General features: G+C 40.2%; 1 protein-coding gene and 1 pseudogene across 3 annotated transcripts in view; both read right to left on the bottom strand.

Annotated features, from left to right (window-relative positions):
* Positions 1 to 21,928, bottom strand: part of SLC35F3 (solute carrier family 35 member F3) — a 532,744-nt gene that overhangs the window by 142,970 nt on the left and 367,846 nt on the right. The window contains exon 1 of one of the 3 annotated variants that reach the window (XM_072647512.1): positions 11,275 to 11,600. The exons of the other annotated variants lie outside the window; for them this stretch is intronic. Within the exon in view, the coding sequence (XP_072503613.1) occupies positions 11,275 to 11,350 (76 nt within the window). The 5' untranslated portion in view covers positions 11,351 to 11,600. Of the gene's footprint in view, positions 1 to 11,274; positions 11,601 to 21,928 lie in introns of those variants that run through there. 3 annotated transcript variants of the gene reach the window in all.
* On the bottom strand, positions 18,991 to 20,425 carry LOC140529102 (ornithine decarboxylase pseudogene; annotated as a pseudogene).

Genomic DNA, 21,928 nt, shown 5'->3' with positions numbered 1-21,928 from the left:
CCTTCCTTCCTTCCTTCCTTCCTTCCTTCCTTCCTCCCTCCCTTCCTCCCTCCCTTCTTTCCTTCCTTCCTTCCTTCCTTCTTTCCTTCCTTCCTTCCTTCCTTCCTTCCTTCCTTCCTTCCTTCCTTCCTTCCTTCCTTCCTTCCTTCCTTCCTTCCTTCCTTCTTTCTTTTCTTCTTTTTTAATTTACCAAGGAATACTTGAATGACTTCCAAATGTTGAAATAGCATGTTTTTATTCACCAAGATTAAGACAACCTTTGTGTAGCACATGCTGAAAGAGATGGATTATTGACCCATGAAAAACTGAATAGATGTGGATTAAACTTTAAATAATACTGAAAGAGTCAGAGGACAATATCCTGAGGGAAAGAGTTGATTACTGTTTCTTGATCTCTGGAATGAATAAAATATTTTAGTTTTAAATGAAAGGAATTTCTTTTAAACCTGCTTGCTCTGCACATAGTAGGCATTCAATAAATGTTGACTGATGCTTTAATATTACATACCACGCACACACACACACACACACACACATACACACACACATACACATACATACACACACACCTACACACACACACACAAACAGTCCCCATTTCCTAGGTTGTTTCAAAGGCAGAATTGGCCTGGAGATCTGACCTGCTGATCAGAGTCTGGGCTCTTGGAAACCCAAAGGGGTTTGGGTATTTTGGAATGCATTTACAAGAGGAGGCACAGAGATGAGAAAGAGCCTAGAAAGACTTCCTAGAATGAGAGCAGGTTTCTGGAAGCTGCTCCATTCCCGCAATCAACCAGTTTCTAAGGAGTTGCATGCCTGGCCTTTCTTCTCGGAATAGTTGTACTCTAAGACCTTTTTTACAAAGCAGAAAGGGTTATATCCTGCAGGAACATACCAGCTGCTAGCTACTGCTCAGTAGTTTTTTGTCAAAGGGCAGGCACTCCAGTTATAGCTAGAGCAAAGGATCTGAAGAAAATAAGCTAAGAGGAGAATAAGACAAAGAATAAGACAAAATGATAGAAGGAGACTTGCAATCTATCCTTGAGTTCAAATCCTGCCTCAGAAACTTAATAGTTGTGTGACTCTCAGTAAGTTTCTCAACATCTCAGAATTTGTTTCCTCATCTGTGAAATAACTGAGCTGGACTCAATGGCCTCTAAGTTACCAATGAATACAAAATCTCTGAGGTGGCATAGTGGAAAGACTGTTGGATCCAGAGTCAGGAAGACCTGAGGTCAAACTGTACTTCAGATATTAATTAGTGCCATGAATAGCAATTGTTTCTGGTTCTGGACAGAAACTTTGAATGTCTTCTCTTCCCAGAATATTATTGTGATGATAAATTAGATCATCTTTTGTTTCAATTGTCATCAAGATTTTACTATTATATTGGCATTGCCTCAGACAAATTTAGACCTAGGAAAGACCTTAATTTAGAAAAGCCAACGTCACCCACTGAGTCCTGGGCCATTGTCAGTTGTCTTGACTTTTGTCCTGCTATTGGAGAAAGTCAGGCTGCTGACTGGGTAGCTCTGCCTCTATTAAATCCAATCCATGTGTAAGTGAAGGTATCACTCTGCTGATATCATTGGTCTTGTTAGAGAATGAAGGATGAACAATAATGACCCTGGGCAAGTAATTTAACATCCACTTGCCTCATTTTCCTCATTTGTAAAATGAGGATAATAGCAGCACCTCCCTCCCAGGGTCGTTGTGATAAGAAAAATGCTGGCTTAATAAACATCCTTCCTCCAAATCTCTTGCCTCAAGTTGATACTGGAACTGAGCATCAATAAGGATGTATTGAGTTGTTTTTCTTAAAAAGGGGTTGACTTTTATATCTTATAGCAACCATCATTTCATAGACTGTCAACTTGCACTTCAGAATAGGTGTTTCTTACAGAGCTATTGGTGAGGTTACTGTCACTATAAACCACCTATAACCAGGGCAAGTCACAAACAAAACTCTTTAGTAGTAAAAGATTGTTGCTAGTATCTTCCCCACCCCCAATCTTCTTTCTATATCTTCAGTGCAATCAATCAAGAAGTATTTAATGAGTTCCTCCCATGGCACTCAGGTAGGTGCTAGGAATACAAAACCAAAAAAAAAAAAAAAAAAGAAACAGTCCTTTTCTTCAAGAAACTTACATTCTATTGGGAGAGAAGACACACACACAGCTAAAAATATAAAAAATAAATGCATAAATCTAAGATTTTTTTTTTTTATAAATCTAAGATTTTTGACAGGGGGTGATAGGAGCAACAGATGGTGATCAGGGAAGTCCTCATGCAGAAGCTGGTGCTTGAGTTGAGCTTGGAAGGAAACTAGGGATTCTAAGAGGAGGAGGAGTGAGAAGGGAGTGTATTACAGCTACAGGAAGGACATCCTTGTGCAAAAAGCACAAGGGTTGGGAGAAATGTCAATTTGATTAGATTGCAGAATACAGGAAGGGAAATATCACATAATAAAGCTGGAAAGGCAGGTTGCGGTCTGGTTGTGAGAGGATTTCATACCAAATATTTCATGGGTCTAATGCTCCCATTCTCTCTTACTGCTGTTCAAGTGACCCCTGGCATGGGTCTAACATAGCATCAGACATGGATTTGCATAGTGCCCCATATACTTGGTCTTGCCCAATGCCTTCTCCCTAGCTGTAGGCAGTTAGGTGGAACAGAAGATGGAGTGTAGGGTGTGCAGTTAGAAAGACTTGAGTCTTCAATTTGAATCCAAATTCATCCTGTTATTTACTAGCTGTGTGATCCTGGGCAAGTCACTTAACCTCTGTTTGCCTCAGTTCTCTGAACCATAAAATGAGGATCAAAATAGCACTTACCCTGCAGGATTATTGTGAGGATCTGATGAAATAATAATTGTAAAGAGTTTACTTAGCACAGTGCCTGGCACATAGTAGGCAGTATATAAATGTTAGCTATTATTATTACAAAAACTTTTCTGTCCTGTATTCCATTACCTCACCACCCTGCTCTCTGATGTAGAACAACAGGTTCTAATTAGGCAAACTAGTGTTAGCAAAAATGGCAAAAAAAAAAAAAAATCCTAATCTTTTTCTTCATAACCCAGGACAGGGTCTTCTCTTCGAGGGTCTTTTTTCTATGTCCATACAAAAATGAGTTCAAATTTAAGATGATGTGAAATCCTCAACGTGGTAAGCCCAATGCACATGGAGATTTTTTCTGTTCTCTGCCTCTTTTCCTGGTATTTTTTTTCATTAGTTAGGGATTATTACATTCCACCCCAGGTACTTAAGGAGTGGATCTAATGGTAGGAACTCCAAGTTGGGCAGCAAGTCAGCAGGGGAGATATTTTGGGTCTGAGGGGCCTGTAAGTAGGGGTTCTAAAGTTATTACAAGAGGCATCATGGAAAAGTGGATAGAGCAGAGTGGATAGGGAGTCTCAGGGCTGGGTTCGAGTCCTGTCTCTGATACATACTTGATGTGTGCCTTTGGAAAAGTCATGCTCTAGGCAACTAAGTTTCAATGAAGGTGCCAATTTGCATTAGTAAAGGAAGTGTTCACACTCAGAAGTTCTCTATGCCAATGCCAGTGAAATTTATGGGTCCAAGTCCTATCCTTATTTAAAATCATACCACCTGGGAGATTGCCAACTCAGCACTAGTAGGGTTGACTCAGCTGATTACACAGGAAGGAAAAGTAGCTAGTATCACGAAGACAGGAAATATCCATGAGAGAAACAATAGTAGACAGACTGCCCTCACTTGGAGCTGAGACAGAGCAATCCTGCTGAAACAAAAGCTTCAGGAGGAGTTTGAAAGCAGTCGTACATAGTAATAGACCTTGCAAAACTGATTACAGCCCTGAACAAAAGGCCAATCCTTTCATGAAAATGTTTGGTGTCACTTGTATTATCTACAACTATTACTTCTTAACTGGAATGAACTTTAGTGGGGGTTGGGGAAAGAGTATCAGATTTGAAATCTTATTGATAGAAAGGCAGCTTAAAGTAAGGAAGACCTGAGTTCAAATTCAGCCGCAGACACTTACGAGTTGTGTGGCACTGGGCAAATCACTTAACCTCAGTTTCCTCAACTATAAAATGGGGATAATAACAGCACCAACCTTACAGGGTTTTAGTGAGGCTCAAATGAGATGTTTGTAAAAGGAGCTTAGCATGGTGCCTAGCATGTAGTAGAAGTTATATGAATGCTTATTCCCTCCCCTTATATGGAATTCCCAATGCAGATTGGATCCTGTAATTTGCAGCCTTAGAGAGTTGCCCCTCTACCAGGGACTTGCCCAGAGTATGTGAGTAATGGAACTTGAGTCTGGGTATTCCTGATTAGGTCAGTTCTCTATTCACTACACCATATTCCCTCATGTATTTTGTTTGACTTAATATGAATGAGAGATTTCAAATATTGATGATCTAGGTACCTAGGTACCCAGATCAAGAAAACCTTCCTTCCTGCCAGCCTCAGATCATCCAAGACTTGGAAGCCTGGGGTGAGATATGACTACAATCACCTCATCCATTCTCCTTTGAGCCATTCAGGACTTTACTCTGATGATCCACTATTTAAAGTAAGTGAGAATTTCATTCCTAAATTTGGTTTCCTATGGTTCACACAATGATGCCTTCATGATGCACATTGGGAGACTCATTGTACAGTCTAATAAATAATCCTTGTAAGTTGAATTCCCTCACTGTAGCCTTGTCTCTCATCCAAACAGAAACATCACAACATGGGGACTACCTAATATGAAACAACCAAGGCAAAACAAAATGATTCACTGCTTCCAAAACAAGTGCACAAAATGCAAATTATTTCAAAAAATAGAACTAAAGCCAAACTCAACATGAAATGCCAAAAGAAGGAGTCAGAGAGAAAGAATGTCTGTGGGCCCTGAGTTTATCATGGGGAGAAATAAATAGGATCTTTTCCCCTCCTTTTTCTTCTAATAGACTTGAAACATTGAGAAATGGGTCCTGGTCTGCTACAAGGAAAAGGGATTGGACCTCTTTCACACTAAAGGGAAGTAAGTCAAATAATTCTATTTAAACATTTATTAAGCACTGTTACGTGCTAAATATTTTACAAATATTATCTCACTTGGTCCTCACAATAACTCCGGGAGATAGGTGCTGCTATTTTCTCCATTTTACAGTTGAGGAAACTGAGGCTGAGAGTTGTTAAGTGGCTTGCCCAGTATCACAATTAGTAAGTGTCTAAGGCTGGATTCAACGTTCAAGCCCAGTGTTTTATCCATTGCACTCACCAGCTGCCTGTAGGCAGTACTTGGTATGTGTGAGAAATACACTTAGCCCAAATTGATACTTTGGCTTGTGTTATCTCAGAGCGTGAAGCAGAATTTGGCAAAAACAGATACTGTATTGAAATATGATTCAAGAAATCAGTTCCCATGTGGGATTCTTACTGGGGTAGAGGTTTATCAGTTATAATGGGAGATACAGCAGAAATTTAGATGTGAACATTATTTAGAAACAAATATATTAACCATGTAAAGATTATTTAGAAAGAAATATACGGGGGATAGAGGAAACCCATGGAACATGAGTGAGGATGAATTGACACCCTGTCGCCCCTTCCCTTTCAGGGATATGTATACTTAGAATTAATGGATTTCAGGATGATGAAGCAATCCCTTAGTCCCCATGACTGGATATAGGGGAAGATGGACTTTGTCAAAGTGGATTCACCATTAAAACAAGAAGAGCCACCTACTCACAGGCCTAAAAGGGAGACATGACTTCTACTTTTGCTTTCTTCCAATCTTCTGAATGTGTGGCTTGGAATTCTCTCTATAGCTTCCTGTCCTTGAGGAAAAGGTGCCTCTCCTGAATCCCCAGTAGCAATGAGAACAGCTTGCATTTGGCATGTGCTAGGTAGGCATAAGACTGAATATCAAGGCTCTGGATGTCTCTTCTGCCTTTTATTTCTTTTTCTCATTATAGGTAAGAGGATGGGTTCAAGTCATGAAATGGTTTGTACAGAGACATGAGCCTTAAGGGAGTTTTTCAGAGAATACAGGGTTGAGGGGAAGGTGAAGTAGCTATTCAACTGTAAAGATTTCTGTTTTAAATATTGACTTCTCAGAAGAGTATAATAGGAGTTATGGATCACTGTTTCATGTTTTAAGTGTCAATAAATGTTTTTGAATCTTTTGGGTTTTAAAATTTGTTGTTGTGGAGGCAATAAATAGCAGTCCCATACCAAACCTTCTTTGTATAATGAGTACTTTTCTAATCCCTTTTGGAGAGACCATAGACATAATCCAGATCTAAGCCTTCTTTAAGTGAATATCTCCATAGTTCCCTTCTGGGATTAGGGTATGATGAGCCAGAAACAATAAGAAAGAATCTGACTCCTCTCTTGATGAGATTAGCTTCTCCCAACACTGAACCTGGTCTGCATGTGAGCTCAGAGTTTAGTGGAAGAGGGTCTCCAGGTGGCTCAGTCATCAGTAGGTCTGTTAACATAAACATTTGAATTCATTAACACTTGAAGGACCAGGCACATCAATTGACACATGATTTTCATTATAATTTTTCTTTGAAAATAATAATTTTCAATCTTTTTTTCTTTGCCTATGGATTAAAAAAATGCACTGTGTTAATTAACATGGCTTGATCCTTCAAGGTATTCTTAAATTTCAGTCCTTCTATTAAGTAAGAGCTTCAGCGTATTCCCCAATGGGAGCACCTCCATTGCTGGACCTCACTCACCACTCAGGGGCTTGTTGGACAGCACATCTGTGGCCACACTGCTCAGCTCAGGCCTGTTTAACAACACCGTGTCCATCCTCATTCCCAGCTTGTCTCAGGATTTGAAGCACCTGTTCACAAAGTGGGGGAGAGGAGGCCACATTTCATAACCTCAGGCCTTATATGGATCTAAGCATTAGAGCAGGTGAAAAACATCGAGTTGACATTTATGGAATGTTTTAAAACCTGGATAGTACATACTATCTCATTTAAACATCACAACAACCTTGTGGGGTAAAACCTCCAGGTATTATTGTCCTCATTTTACAAATTAGGAAACTGAGGATAGGAAAAGGTCAAGTTAATTACCAATGGTCACACAGCTAAGTATCAGAAAGGAGATTCAAGGTCAGATCTTTCTGACTTTAAGACCAGCATTCTACCTGCTAGGCTAGGGATTCTTAACCTTGATTAGTTCATGGACCCCTTTGATGGCAGTCTATTGAAGCCTATGAACCCCTTCTCTGAATCATGCTTTTAAATACAAAAATAAAATATATAGGATTATAAAGCAAACCAATTCCATTGAAATACAATTATATATACACACATATATACATGCACACACATATATAAAATGGTTATATTTACATATATGCATATGGACATATACATGTATGTATACGGATAGCTATTTCAACATAATTACTTCATACATACTACACTGTTTATATATTTTATACTATTTGTATTTACAATATATGTACATGTACATACGTATGATTGAAGTTCCTGGATTTCAGTTTATGGAACACTGAATTAAGCTATATCGCCTTACCAAGTTGCAATTAAAAGACCAGAAGGGCTAGTCTCACATATGGGGGAAAGTAGAGGGTTCTCTACTAGGTATAATTTCAGGAGCTTGGGAAGCCCCTCCCCCCCACTATTTTATTTATTCATTTCCTTATTTATTCACTGATACTTTAAATTACTTTAACAAAGTAATCTGGGAGAGGAAATGAACTGTTTAATTTACACTCACGTCTAAGTGACTGACAACAGATTCTTTCGGAGGAAGGATGGTGATAGATGAAAAAGCTTTGAGTACCTGAGAATGGTGGGGGTGGGGTGGAGAGTAGGCAAAGGGTCATAAATGTCAAGCTTCACTTACTTCATAGCTTTACCTAGTGTTGGCCTTGCAGAGCAGATGTGATACATATTCTTTACATGGGGGGAGGAAGAGAAGGTTGGCCACCAGTGTCAAGCACTCCTAAACTCTTCCACTTAGGTCAGGGTCTCTGCCACATAGAATTTTAATTCAATTCAATTCAACAAACATGTATCAAGCACTCTTGTGTGCAGAGCAACTTCTGTCTTAGACAACTTATCATGTGTCCTATCACCACCTACATACCTTCTGCTTTTCTACCTCTTGCTCTGGGAATCATCAAATTGATGCTCTCATGTTTCTGGAATGGGCATGATAATTAACTGATCTATGGCATCACTCATCCGCTCTCCTCCCCAGGCCCAAAGTCTGGCCATCATTTCCATTTATTTTTAGCCTTTCATCATTACAAGAATTATAAGAATGAGGGCAAGGACTGTATTTTGTATTTGTACCCTAAGTACTCAGCATAGTGTTTGACACATAGGAGTACTTAATAAAGGTTTGTTCATTAATGGAGTCTCTTCCATCTTGAAGTCTGCAGTCTAATAGGGTGGACTGAGATTAAAATGTGTTGCTCCCCATAAGTCACAGTAGCAGCCAACCCTTCAGAAATAATATCTAAATTGCACAGGCAGATGGACCTTTGTTTCAGACAAAGCAGTTTACTCTTTTCCTTATTCACGTGTGACTAGAGGTTAGTCACTTGCTCTTTATGCAGGCAGGAAAAATCAATTTCTCAAGGACAGAAAATTACCAGGAATAGGAAGGAGGCTTCCATTGCACATGAGCAAGCCTCTGGGTACTTGGTGTCACAGGTGAGCTAAGGGGGAGCATTTATTTTCCATTGGACTTGGGAGATGGTTAGATGACTGGGTTGTCTATAAAAACTCAGTTGTCATAAATTCAGTGAATATATATTGAACAATCTCAAGAGTTCTTGGGAGTTCTTGGCAATCCTATGACTGGTTTGGAAAGCCATGTGGATAAGATAGGCAGAGACAAGAGAGACTGCTGAAGCATATGGTAATGGAGATCAGGAGCATGTAGGCGCCCTTCTTGGCTGAATGATCAGAGTGGTGCATCCATATTGTGGATTATGTAACTTCCTTGCCCAACATCCCCCAGAGAGGGAACTCCCTACTTTTGTACCATAAAACAGACATATTTTAGAAATAAAATTGTTTGTCCTCCTCAGTGGTGGTGATCCACAGAGAGAGGAATAAGGGGGTGGGGCAGACTGAGAGTTGGGTTACTTAGAATTTGTGGTCATCCTACACAACCTTAATGAATTATTTTGGATCTTGAGTGGCAACAGAATAAAGAAGGGCATTGACAAGTTGGAACATATTCAGAAGAAGGCCACCATGATAGTGAGGGGACAATTTGACAAGTATGTATTGATGAGGATCATTTGGAAGAACTAGAGATGTTTATACTAAAGATGAGAAGACTCGCGATGCTTCTGGTAGCTTTTTTGAAAAAAGAAATTGAAAAGTATTCTAAGTGCTGTCATATGGAAGAGAAATCAGGTTATTTCTGTTGGGTCCCAGAGGACAGAATTAGCAGTAAGTGGATAGAAACTGCAGAGAAGCAGCCTTAGACTTTACATAAGGAAAAACTTCCTAACAATTATTAGCGTCAAAAAGTAGATTAGAATGCCTTGGAAAATACCAGATTTCCCTTCATTGGAATTATTTAAGCATAGCTTGGATAATGACTTGTCAGGGATACTGTAGAACAGAATTTCTGCTCAGGCACACATTGAAGTAGATTGCCTCTAATGTCCCTTTCATCTCTAAGAGTGTGATTCTTCCCAAATGTTGTCCCATGTTTTTGTTAGGGGCCTCTAGCAACTTTCTATACACCTATTAAAGCTGAACCTGACTCAGGAAGCATTTTTACTGATTTATTTTCAAGGATCCTTGGGGGGAGTTGGGGTTTGGGGAAGAATTTACTAGCTTCTTGTGTAGCGGTTTTCAGATATCATGAATACCAAAGGTTCTAAATGGAGATTTCCTCTCTAGGCCTGCCTACATGATCCAGGTTTGTGTGGAGTAGATGGCAAAGGGTGAGGGAAATCTCTGTGCAATTGTTGCTGGTGATTGGCGCCTATTAGTACAGGGACAAAAATTGAATTGCTGCTTACAGGATAGAGAAGGAAGAGGGTACCTGCCAACCTTTCCATGTGAATGAATTCTGATCCATGAAGAGCAATTAGAGTTGTGTCTTGTAGGAGACTGCCCATTTTCTTGTAAGACCATAGAATGGAAGGAGTTAAAGAAACCAAACTGTTGTCTGAACACAATTAGTCCTGCCCTTCTCTTCCACATGAAGGCAATTTCTCCCCTCGCTTTAGCAAGACTAGAGAGGAATCTGAATGAGACAAAACTCTTCAGGGATTCAGAGGATGCTTTCTTTGCTCTTCCTTTCTCTTCCTTCCTGTACACATGCCTGTGCTGCATTCCATACATAAAGGCCAACACTGCTGACAGTGTCATGTAGCAGCCAGACACACAGAGCGGATGCTGAGGAGGTCTGGGGGGTTCAGAAGAGGAGCTCATCTCTGAGATGGGGGAACCAGAGAAAGGGGCCACAAAGACAGGACAGCCATAGAGATATCAAATAAAATCCAACTTGGAGAGAAGCCAATTATACTCATTGCCTTGCCCATTCCTGCAGAGTTTAGCATCTGTTGGGAATGACACCAGTGTAGACAAAAATTCCCAACCATCTGATTCCACTGCAGTGTCTCTGTCACCCCAACCCGCAATACCTTCCTGCTCTGCCACAGTGTGAATGTTTCAAACTTAATGGCAACTTAAGAGGGAAGTTCTCTCCAGGATTACCTGCTATCTGGCAGGTAGGTGGCCCGAGGCAGGTGGGAGGCAGGTAAGCCTACTAGAGGGTGAGAGAACATTGGCAATGAGATGGAACCAGATGGAGCTAGGTCTGAATCAAAGGTTCCCTTTCCCTAATCCCAATAGAAAGTCAAGTAACTGCAGCTTAACCTGCACCCCAGAGGCCAATACTCCTCTAAAACCACTGCAGCAAATTCGGCTGCTCCTGAAATCTGAGTGCGGGGGAACCTTGGGGCGGCAGCAGCAACAGCAGCAGCTGCTGCCAACTGTTCCACCCCCCACGGTCCCACGCATTGCACTGCAGACTTGGGTCTCCGTCAATGGAGCAGATTTTATATTCCCAGCCCTAGCCACCCACCTGCTCCCGGGGGACCTAAGAAAGGCATGGCTCAGGCCACAGCGGGCCAAGTCTGGCTGGATGAGATATAGCATCCCCTCATTGGAGACTGCCCTAAATGTCTGCGGACGACTTGAGGATTTTCATCTCCCTGAACTCTTCCCTCCTCCCCTCCCCCCACAGGGCAGTGGGATACATGCATTACCTTCCACTTTGGTTAGAGTAAGGACCGGACTATTGCAAGCGCTGAGTGGGGCTACCCTGGCTGAGTGTTTCTTCATGATGAGCCCGTCTTCCTGCAGGAGCTCTTCAGCTGATTGCCTACATCCTGGAGCCGGCTGCAGCAGGAGTCCCTCTCCTTTCCCTATTTTCAACACAACCACTCCTTATAGAAGTGTGAGTGTGGGGGCTTCTGGCGTGTTTCGTGTTTCTATCTCCTCTTTCTCTTCCTTCTCTCTTTTCTTTTCTTTCCTTTTTCTTCTCTCTCTCTCTCTCTCTCTCTCTCTCTCTCTCTCTCTCTCTCTCTCTCTCTCTCTCTCTCTCTCTCTCCTCTCCTCTCCTCTCCTCTCCTCCTCCTCCTCCTCTCCTCCTCTCCTCCTCTCCCCTCTTTCCTCTCTCTTCTCTCTCGTCTCTCTGCTGCCTGTTTTGGATACCCTGACTGTTCTCGCTGCAGCAACAGTACAGCAGCTCCTCCTTGGGCTCTCACACACGTTCTCGTTCTCTCTCTCTCTCTCTCTCTCTCTCTCTCTCTCTCTCTCTCTCTCTCTCTCTCTCTCTCTCTCTCTCTCTCTCACACACACACACACACACACACACACACACACTCACACAATCTCCTACTTTAAGGCTGCTATAAACCACAGTCACAGGCAAATTCACTCCTCACTCCAACTCCACAGCCTCACCTGCTCCACCCCAGGCATTTAGGAGCAAAGATACATCAGCCCAGTGACCCTGAGGCTCTGGGTTTTGTGGAGGGAGGAGGAAGCAACCTTACTGAGGAGGGAGCATTCCCCACCCCACCCCACCCCAACCCTGCCTCTATTTCTGTACAACAGAGTGGCAGTTTCCCAAGAGCTCCCAGACCAGTTTTCAAAGGGGATCAGTCCACCAATGGGGTGATGGTGGACACCCACTATGTAAAATATTTAAGCCAGGTGACTTTTGTTGCTACTGATAGCTAGCAAGCTGGCTAGGTAGACAGACAGACAGACAGACAGATGGATAGATAGATAGATAAACAGTTTCAGCCTGGGATCGGTGAATGAGCAATGTTTCAAGCACATGCCTGAAATCACATCTCACAGGGGAATACAAAAGAAATGAACCTGTAGGCTCACCAGACCTTCTTTAGTACCAAGGATGGTACATTATTATTTCTTATTCTCTGTAAAGTTCTCTTCCAGAAGGTCAAGGGTGATGAGAAGTGCAAGAAGCTGCAAGGACAGACAAGTAGAGAGGGTCTGAGCTGAAACCCATCTCTGCCCCTTAAGTTCTTTCCAAAGGAGTCACACTCTCCTTGTGAAGCCTACTCAGGTATGAGTTTCTGGTTACAATTACTTGCCAAGGGGCCTGTGGGTAAGAGAGATTTGGGGCTTTTGTGGTGCAGACACTGTGACCAACTGCATCCATTCAGAGGTTTTCAAGCAGCTAGTCAATGAAGATTTACAGTGGATAGAGCATGGGACTTGGAGTCAAGAAGTCTTGCTTCAGGCACTATCTGTGTGACCCTCAGCAAGTCACTTAACCTGTCTATAACTCATTTTTCTCATCTGTAAAATGGGGATAATAAGAACCTACCTCACAGATTTGTTGTAAGGATCAAATGAGTTAACATACATAAAACTTTGCAAACTTTAAGGAGCTATATAAATACTAGCTATTATTAGGTGGCAGTGATTTTATTATTGTGTCAGCATCTTACAAATGAGTGTTGAGTGCCCAGATTTATACATGTATTCAGGGAGTCTCAAAAGTTTTAGTACAGTTAAAGCTCTTAAAGCTTAAAATTGTAAAGTCCACTTATTCTCATCATCTTGTCTCACTTTTCAGCTGCTAAAGATTAAAACTGCATCAAGACTCCTGAGACACCCAGTGTAGTGATTACAAAGTGCTTTGCTATTATCCTAGCATATTAAGAGAGGATCAAGAGATGCTTGTGTTGTCCAGGATCCCCAAGCGTTGTTTCATTTGTCCTCACGTCTACGGAGGTAGAAGGCTTGGGCATTTGAGAACCTAGTGTAGAGATGCAAACACTGAGTTTTGGATTGGTTGTGAGTTTGGGCAAATTCAGGCAGTGAGTCAGGTAGCAGAGGAGGAATAGGAATGATGGCCCCACATCAAGTTCCCAGAAGCCTGGCTGTTTCTCTGAACCTTTTATATCAGGACCTGAAGAAAGGGATCTTTTACCAAAGGAGAATGCTTTTCAGGCCCTGCTTTACCCAGAGCCCCTGAACTATTCTCAATGTAGACATTTCCCATAATTCACCTGAGGTTTTGTTTTGCCTCACAGTTTCCATAACTATACTACTTAGTAGGTGCCAACACTTCCTTTAAAATCACTTAGGATTTTTAACTTAGTTGTTACCCTGAAGTGCATTTCAACTCCTTTGTAACCCAAGCTGCTAATGTGTGTGTGTGTGTGTGTGTGTGTGTGTGTGTGTGTGTGTATGTATGTATGTAAACACATTGAAATGAAAAATCATTTTTCTAAAAGGAATAATATTTTCAGTTTGGCCATGGGAGTCTTTTTTAATTACAAGAATATAAAAACAGCTTTTCATTTTCATTTAATATGGTTGTCAAGCTATTTTCTTCTCTTTAAAAAAATTAAATCCAAAACAAAATTAAATAAAAATCAATTCATATCAAACATGTGGAAACTGTTCAACATCCCCACCCATGGGAACACTTGATCTAATAATATTTAATAAAATATTTCTTTTTTTAAAAAATAGACTTTTATTGATATCTTCTTTTGTTTTACTGACTAAATTTCCCCTTATGTAGCTCCTTACTCCCTCCTCCTTGGAGTATGACATTTCTAATTTTATTCCTCATCAGCAAATAATTATCATGTGTGTATGGTGTGCAAGATGCTTCTACCTTGATGGATACCAGTTCTCACCAGTACTGATACTCCTCTGAGCAGGTAGCAACTTCTCCAAGCCTTTACATTGTATATGACTCTTACCCACTTCTTTCTGTAAATTCTCTATAGGATATCTACCAAATGCATTGCTCTTTTTCATTTAGGGCGGGTACCAGCATAGCACTAGGGAGGTCCATCTCCTATGCCCCATTTCTGTTACATAATCAGTTTACCTTTGCTGTTCATACATATCCTTGATTATATATGATTACTTATAATAAACACAAAAAAATTTTATGTATCTCCATGTTATGATGTTTATGTGCCCTCCCTTTGCTTCTGGTGCTGTGAAAAGAAAGCTAATTGGATTTGGAATCCAAAAACTTGGGTTTAAATCCTGGCTTTGCTATCTCTTGGATTTTATGGAGGTCACTTGACCTCCATATGTCCTTCACCTCTGTGAGACTTGGCTTTCTTATGTGTGAGATGAGGATTGAATGAGATGATCTCTAAGGTCTCCTCCATCTTTAAATGAGGCAGCAACATGGTACAATGGATAGAGCACTGGACCTGAAGTGAGAAAGTCCAGAGTTCAAAACCAGCCTCAGAAACTAACTAGCTGTGTGACTGTGGATAAGTCACTCCACATGAAAAATAAGGATAATAATAGCACCCACCTCCCAGAGTTGTTGAGAGGATCAAATGAGATAATATTTGTAAAATACTTAGCACAATGCCTGGAATATAGTAGGTGCCTAATAGATGCATGTTTCTTTCTCTAAATCTTGTGATCTATTATATTGACAGTGAAACTACTGATATAATGCTTTCTCCCCAAATTTGATTATTTTCCACCATTGTATATATTGATTATATCAATATTTCCACACCCTCACATCTGGGTCCTCTTGTGACAGGCTCAGCAAGCATCTGTATTTACTAAATAAGGGATGAAGCCAGAGACCGTGGAACATTTTTTTTTTCCTGGAGGACACTAACTTAATCTTTTAGGGTTTAAACTCATAATCTTGACCACAATAGAAGAGCTCACCAACCAACTGAGCCAATCAGCTGCGAAGTCCTGGAAAACTGCCAGGCTAGCAGCATAGTAGCAATTCCCATTCTTCCAGGAACACTGTTGGACTGAATATAAATAGAGTTGAGAAGACAGCAGGATACCCAGAGATGGTAAGCTGAAACTGTAGCAGCTACAGGGAAGGTGGATTGAAGGAATACTCTGTGCCACGGTGTCGACTGCTGTCATCCCAGGGTAGACAGAAGGGAAACTATATCAGGTATAGACCAGGCTTGTTTGCAGTAGTGCCAGGTAGGCTGATCTTTTCAAGCCATTCTCTCAAGGACTCAACACAACACAATGCTTAAAAAGTCAGCCTGCTCAGTGCAGTTTCTTAAATATCATGGACAGTGTCATACTTTGCAAATAGTCAACACAAACAGGAAATAACAGGCAGTGTTAACAAGCGTTAACAGTGTTAACAGGGACAACATCAAGCAAAATTGGTGATCACACTAATCAAGTATAATTACACACTCAAATGGTAACCATTGGGTTTACTTTAATGCTTATAAGCTAATAACTATCTACTGTCTACAAAAAGTAACCAAAAGAAAGCATTCCTGAGAATCTTTGGCTTTACAAACGATAACAATATCTTTATTATAGTAAATTTCCTCCAAACAACAGGTTGAACACATGAACCAATTAAGAACAACAGTGTAATAACCTCATCCCTCTTGGAGTGAAATAAACATGAATATATGTTATTTCAACACTTTTAGAGGAAGGGAAAAGGAGGACATTATCAGTATTTTGTTGATAATGATTCAGAAGCTGAGACCACAGGAAGTTAAGTAATAAGGAAAAACAGTGACGAAATAAGAAAAAAGATGTATATGTCCAGTTCCCCACTCCCTTCCAACTGTTGCATCACATGTTTTATAAACTTCTCTTTCCCATTTTGCCATTAAATTGCCCTAAAACAGTGAGCCATTAACTTGACAATGCCACCACAGTTTCCTTGTGTACACAAAGAGGGGATGAGAAGTTTCTTTTATGGAATTCTTCAAGCTAAAGACAATACCCTATTTCACTACATAATCATTGCAGATTTTGTGCCAAATTTTTGCAAAGAAGTGGGGTGTGACCATTATGTGAAGCTTTAAAAAATTTTGTGCTGGTATTACTTAAATATCGTTTATTACTAAACTGTATTGCTGACAGGTGAACTGTACAGGTTAGCTAGCGTGGGAAGATGCTAGTCTTAACATGTCATGTGACTTACTCATGCAGCTTTGCCTGTCCATCCACTCCCCTTGTGCCTATGGCTCTTTTTTGGTTTGAATGACAATATCATTAGTACTGCAGGGCTCTAAATAACCATGCAAGTTGGCTTTTGGAAATATACTGACAATGTGCATGTGCTTAGAATTCTAGGCTTGCAGACTCCCAATGTGCCAGAGATAAATCATATATCCATATGCAACTGGTCAATACATTGCTGTTCTGTTTACCTTTTAAGTTGCGTGTGTTCGTCCTTTGTTGCCAAAGAAGACCATGCCATCAGAGAAATCATGACATGACTTGCACTTGACTTTGTTTTGAGTGTGGGAGGGCTGTGCAGGTCACCAGCCTCACTTCTCCTCCAGAGCCATCTGAATCTAGTTACCAGATATTCATCAGGATGACTAGAGATGACCCAGGATGACACAATTGGGGTTAAGTGATTTGCTCAAGGTCACACAACTAGTGAGTGTCAAGTGTCTGAAGTGAGATTTGAACTCAGGTCCTCCTGACTCCTGCACTGGTGCTCTATCCACTGCACCACCTAACTGCCCCATCTTTTAAGTGGTGTGTTGAACAGAATTATACCATGAGATAATTATATGATGAAAGGTTATAAACCAATTTTTGGACTGGAAAAAAAAGCAACCAGCATGCAATGATTATGCAGTGAAATATGGTAAGAAATGCCACTGGATTATAGTAGAAAGACTTCAGTACTGGGAATGAAAAAGTCCAGGTTCTAATCTTGGCTCTGTTAGTCATTAACAAGATTTTGGGGAAATCACTCAGATTCTCTGGTATTGTTTTGTCATTTGAATAAATTAAAAAAAAAACATTAAGTGCTTACAATAGATCAAGTCCTGTGCTAAATGCTAAGTTTACAAATAATATTTGCTGATTGAATAGTTGATTGATCTATAAAATGAAGGGGTTAGATGAAAAGATTTCTAAATTCTTCTCTAGCTCTGATATTCAGTGGTTTTGTGACTCTGACTATATAAATGGCAATGTGCAATGATCAGAAAGAAGACCTGACCATGCCTAATTCTTGGATGCTCTTTCCCCCTTTGGCTATCTCCTGGTTCTCTTATTACACATCTGACTGTTCCTTCTCAGCCTTTGCTAGATCACCATACTCTAATTATGGGTATTTCCTAAGGCTCTGTCCTGAGTCCTCTTCTCTCATTTGTCTTTATACCCTTTTCTCTCATTAAATTCCCAATGATTCAATTATCTTATTTATACAAATAACTCCAAAATCTATATGTTCAGCTTTACTATCTCTCCTGAAGAGATATTTCTGTTTCCCACAGGCATCTTGAACTCAACATTTGTAAAAATTTGTAAAAAACTAATTGCTTTCCCTTAGCTTTTTCTCCCTTCTCTCCCCCCTATCAAATCAACCTTATTGTATATAACATCTCTTCATGCACTCTACGGATCAGCTAAACCAGCCTTCTTATTCTTTACCATGCATAATTAGCTTTTTTCTGAATTCAGATTTCAATCTCCTGCTTTTGCCCCGATTATACCACATGGAGACCACTGTTCTAGAGGATATAAACTGTATAGAACTGTTCTTGAAATGCCAAACCATTTAAGCAAATTTCACAGAACATCAGTTAAATTCAAATATGAGTACAATAATACACTATAGGATCATGGAATTCGAGATGGAAGCTACCTTAGGTGCTATAAAGTTTAAGTCCCTCATTTTATAGATGAGGAACTGAGGCCAGGTCGCTTAACTAATGACATAAATTGTTTTTTGCAATGGCATCACATATATAGTACCCACCTCCAAGTTCCCCTGTACCCCAGGGTACAATCCAATCCAAAAATAGGAATGATTATTTAAGATTTGAGAGGGAGGGAGAGAAGGAGGGAGAGAGAGAGAGAGAGACAGACAGACAGACAGAGAGAGACAGAGAGACACACAGAGAGAGACAGAGAGAGACAGACACAGAGAGAGACAGAGAGACAGGGAGACAGAGAAAGACAGAGATAGAGAAAGTATATGAATGTACATTGTAGGGTAAGAGATTGAATGTGGTGACAACGCAGTATTGCAAGTTTTTCTTTTTCTGTTTTTCTCACATCTTTTGTATCATTGAATTCTGAATCTTAATTCCTAGAAAAATATCAATTTTTAAAGATTCCCTATTTTTGCAACTAGTAGGTCTATACCTTGTCATTTTATTCTTTTTTTATTTCAATATACTTTTATTTCAAAACAGGTCATAACACTAAGCTCAATCTCATTCTGCCATTGTATAAGCTACAAATGCTTGCTTAGCAGCTGAGGGGCAATCTTTAGAAGAATATTTGAAAAGTGAATAAAAATTCATATAAAACAAATATTCAAATCGTTTCCATAACAACACAGATAAATGTGACCTATCTCTTAGTCTTCCATATTGTTGCATTTGTGCCAACCCTATTCTTAAAACATATTTAACTCTAGTAGGAATTAAGTTAATGGTACCCCAAAATGCTTTAATTCAAGCTAAACTTGTACTAATGGCTACAAACAGCATCTATACATTAATACTAGCTGAAGTACAAGTTGTTGAGTGATGTTCCATTCCACTTTCCCAAGCACAAGATAATGGCCAAGTGTGGATATCCTGATCTACTTCTGCGAGGAAACCTTGGTTCTTGATTTGTTGCGTGCATTGTCATGCTGGCCCAGACATCACATAATAGATAGTAGGTGTCTAGAATCCACTGAAAGTAGAAGCAGCAGCAACAGTATAAGCACCCATGTTTTCAAAGAGCATCCAGTCTCCCACATGCATTTCTGGTAAATCACAGCATTCAACAATTTGATTAAGGTAATCACATGTTGGTCCCCATATGCTGCAAGAGTAATACTTCTCATCTAGTTTGGGTCTCTTTTGTAGAATAGGTTTAACATGAGTATGATCAAACAGGATACAATTAAATGATCCATATCCTCCATCATTTACATAGTACATAAAGGTTTGGTCATTTGCATTATCTTCATCATCAGAACTTGTCTGTTCCTTCAATACAGGATTTTTAGCAATGATGTTAACTGCAAGTGTGAAAGCTGATGCAACATAGCATCTGCCTGGTTTATCTATGATTTTCACTCCAGAGTCAGAAGGAGAATACTTGTCCAGTGCTGGATTGATTACACTTGAGATCTCGTCAAACTTAAGCTTTACATCTTTAGAACCAGGAAAGCCACCACCAATATCAAGCAGATACATACTGAAACCAAACTCCACCCCCATGTCAAAGACACATCGAGCATCAGAAACTGCTTGGATGAAGGTTTCCGGATCAGTACAACTACTTCCCACATGGAAACTGACTCCAATAACATCAATATTCAGTTCCTTTGCTCGCTCAAGGAGTAGCTACAAATTTTGAGAGTGGCACCAAATTTAACACTTAGATGATAGACAGTGTTGGAGTCATCAGTGGCAATTCTCAAAACCAGCCTTGCCTTTGGATGAGATCTGGCAACTTTCATTAGCTCTACTTCACTATCAAAAGTCATCATTTTTACTCCATTGTTGGGAGCATACTTAATTTGTCACACTTGTTTGCATGGATTTGCATAGATTATCCTCTCTGGAGGCACCCCAAGACTTCATACTAATTATACTTCAGTCTTACTAGCACAATCAAATCCTGCTCCTAAAGCAACAAGTGCCTTCACTACAGCTCTGCTGTCATTACATTTAACAGCACAAGGAGTTACTCGAGGAAGAGCTTTGTACCATCTCAGATGTTTCTTTAGTATGTCACCAAGGTCAGCAACATAGAAGACATCTTTATCATCAGAAGAAGAAACCTCATTAATTTTCTGGACCAGAATATCCTTAGCAGTAAAGCCTTCATCAAGAAAACTGAAGTTAAATTCACCATTGCTAAAGCTGTTCATGGTTTCTTGGTGTTCCTCTAAAGTGCAACAAAACAGAAAACTAAGAGATGAAATTTAAAGACAGGCTATTTCCAGCTTTACACCAAAAGTGGGTCTCCGGGAAGACCAAGTCCTGTGAAATATAAGGCTACAATTGTGCCTTTGGTGCAGCCGTTGTGCTGGACGTTCTCTTAAAGGGCATGTACGGAGTAGGCAGACTTCATGGAGATGCTCTGGATAAAGGGAATTTGATGGTTACGACGCCTTCCCCCACCAACCTCAGCCTCCTGCCCAGCTGGAGGAGCTGCAACAAGCCATGGGCCCAAGGTGACAGGAGAGCTGGTGGCAGAGGAGCTAGCAATGGTGGAGGCTGAAGGGAATTTTATTCTTACAGCCCTAAACTCCTAACCATTTTATATTTTAACATCTTACAGCTAGAGCTATTCATTTGGACACAAAGCCAAAATATTGCAAAGTAGTCCAGGATGGGGAACCTAGAGCCTTTTAGAACTTTATTTTACAGTGATGGGTTGAGTTAAATTAATCTTTGCATTAATTTACACAAATCCATGAAACCAAAAACCATGTTTCTATTTCAATTCAGTTCAATCCAGTTCACTGCAAGGTATTACAGGGGTCATCTAAAAGTATAGACAGGGCTTACAGACAACACGGATAGATGTCTCTGAAGTTTGACCTACCTCTAAGAGGGATTGGAATTTCTGACCTGAAGGGAACAGGAAATGTAAGTCCTGGTCTGTATTTTGCAAATCATTTGATTTCTCTGAGCCTCAATTTTGTCATCTGTAAAGTGGGAGTGTGTGTAAATTATTTCTATGGACTCTTCTAGCTTTTAAATATTTCAGTTTCAGTTGGGAAGAGAGGGTAGAATTAGGATTTAAATAAGAGACATGTCTTAGGTCTCGATTACTGAGAGAATCAGGCATATGATTTATTATCTATTTATTAATGAAATTTCTACAACAATAAAATTATTAAGGTAATAATAATGACATTTATATAGTGCTTTAAGACTTGCGATGTGTTTAACATATGTTATTTGATACCCTCTTCCATATGGGGTGCATCATGGTACAGCGAGAAAAGCACTAGCTCTGAAGTTAGAGGACCTGGGTTGAAATATTGCCTTGGATGCTTACTATGTGTGTGGCACCAGGTGATGAGACCCTTCCTTGGGTCTCATTTTCCTCATCAGTAAAATGTGGGAATTGGCTAGACTACCTCTATGGTCCCTTCTAGCTCTGAATCTGTGATTTCTTTTCAGATCGCCATCTATAATTCTCTTGCCCTCATAGAAATTTCCCCTGAAGATGCTGCATGTCCTTCCCTTTTCCCAGGGACCCTCTTCCACTCCTTACTCTCCTACCCTCTCCCCCCCAATCAATGACCACTCATTTCCTCTTTAAATTCCAATTCTGCTCCCTCTGTTTAACTGAAACTGTGCATTAAATGTCATCAGTAACTTTCTAATGGCCAAAGTGAATATTTTTTTTGTCTTTTTTTTTATTTTTCTGAATCATTTGAAACTTCTGACTTCTCTCTCTTTC

Source organism: Notamacropus eugenii, chromosome 2 (genome assembly GCF_028372415.1).
Source record: "Notamacropus eugenii isolate mMacEug1 chromosome 2, mMacEug1.pri_v2, whole genome shotgun sequence".
Lineage (NCBI taxonomy): Eukaryota > Metazoa > Chordata > Mammalia > Diprotodontia > Macropodidae > Notamacropus > Notamacropus eugenii.
The sequence above is the reverse complement of the archived record's forward strand: the minus strand, read 5'-3'. Positions and strand labels throughout refer to the sequence as shown.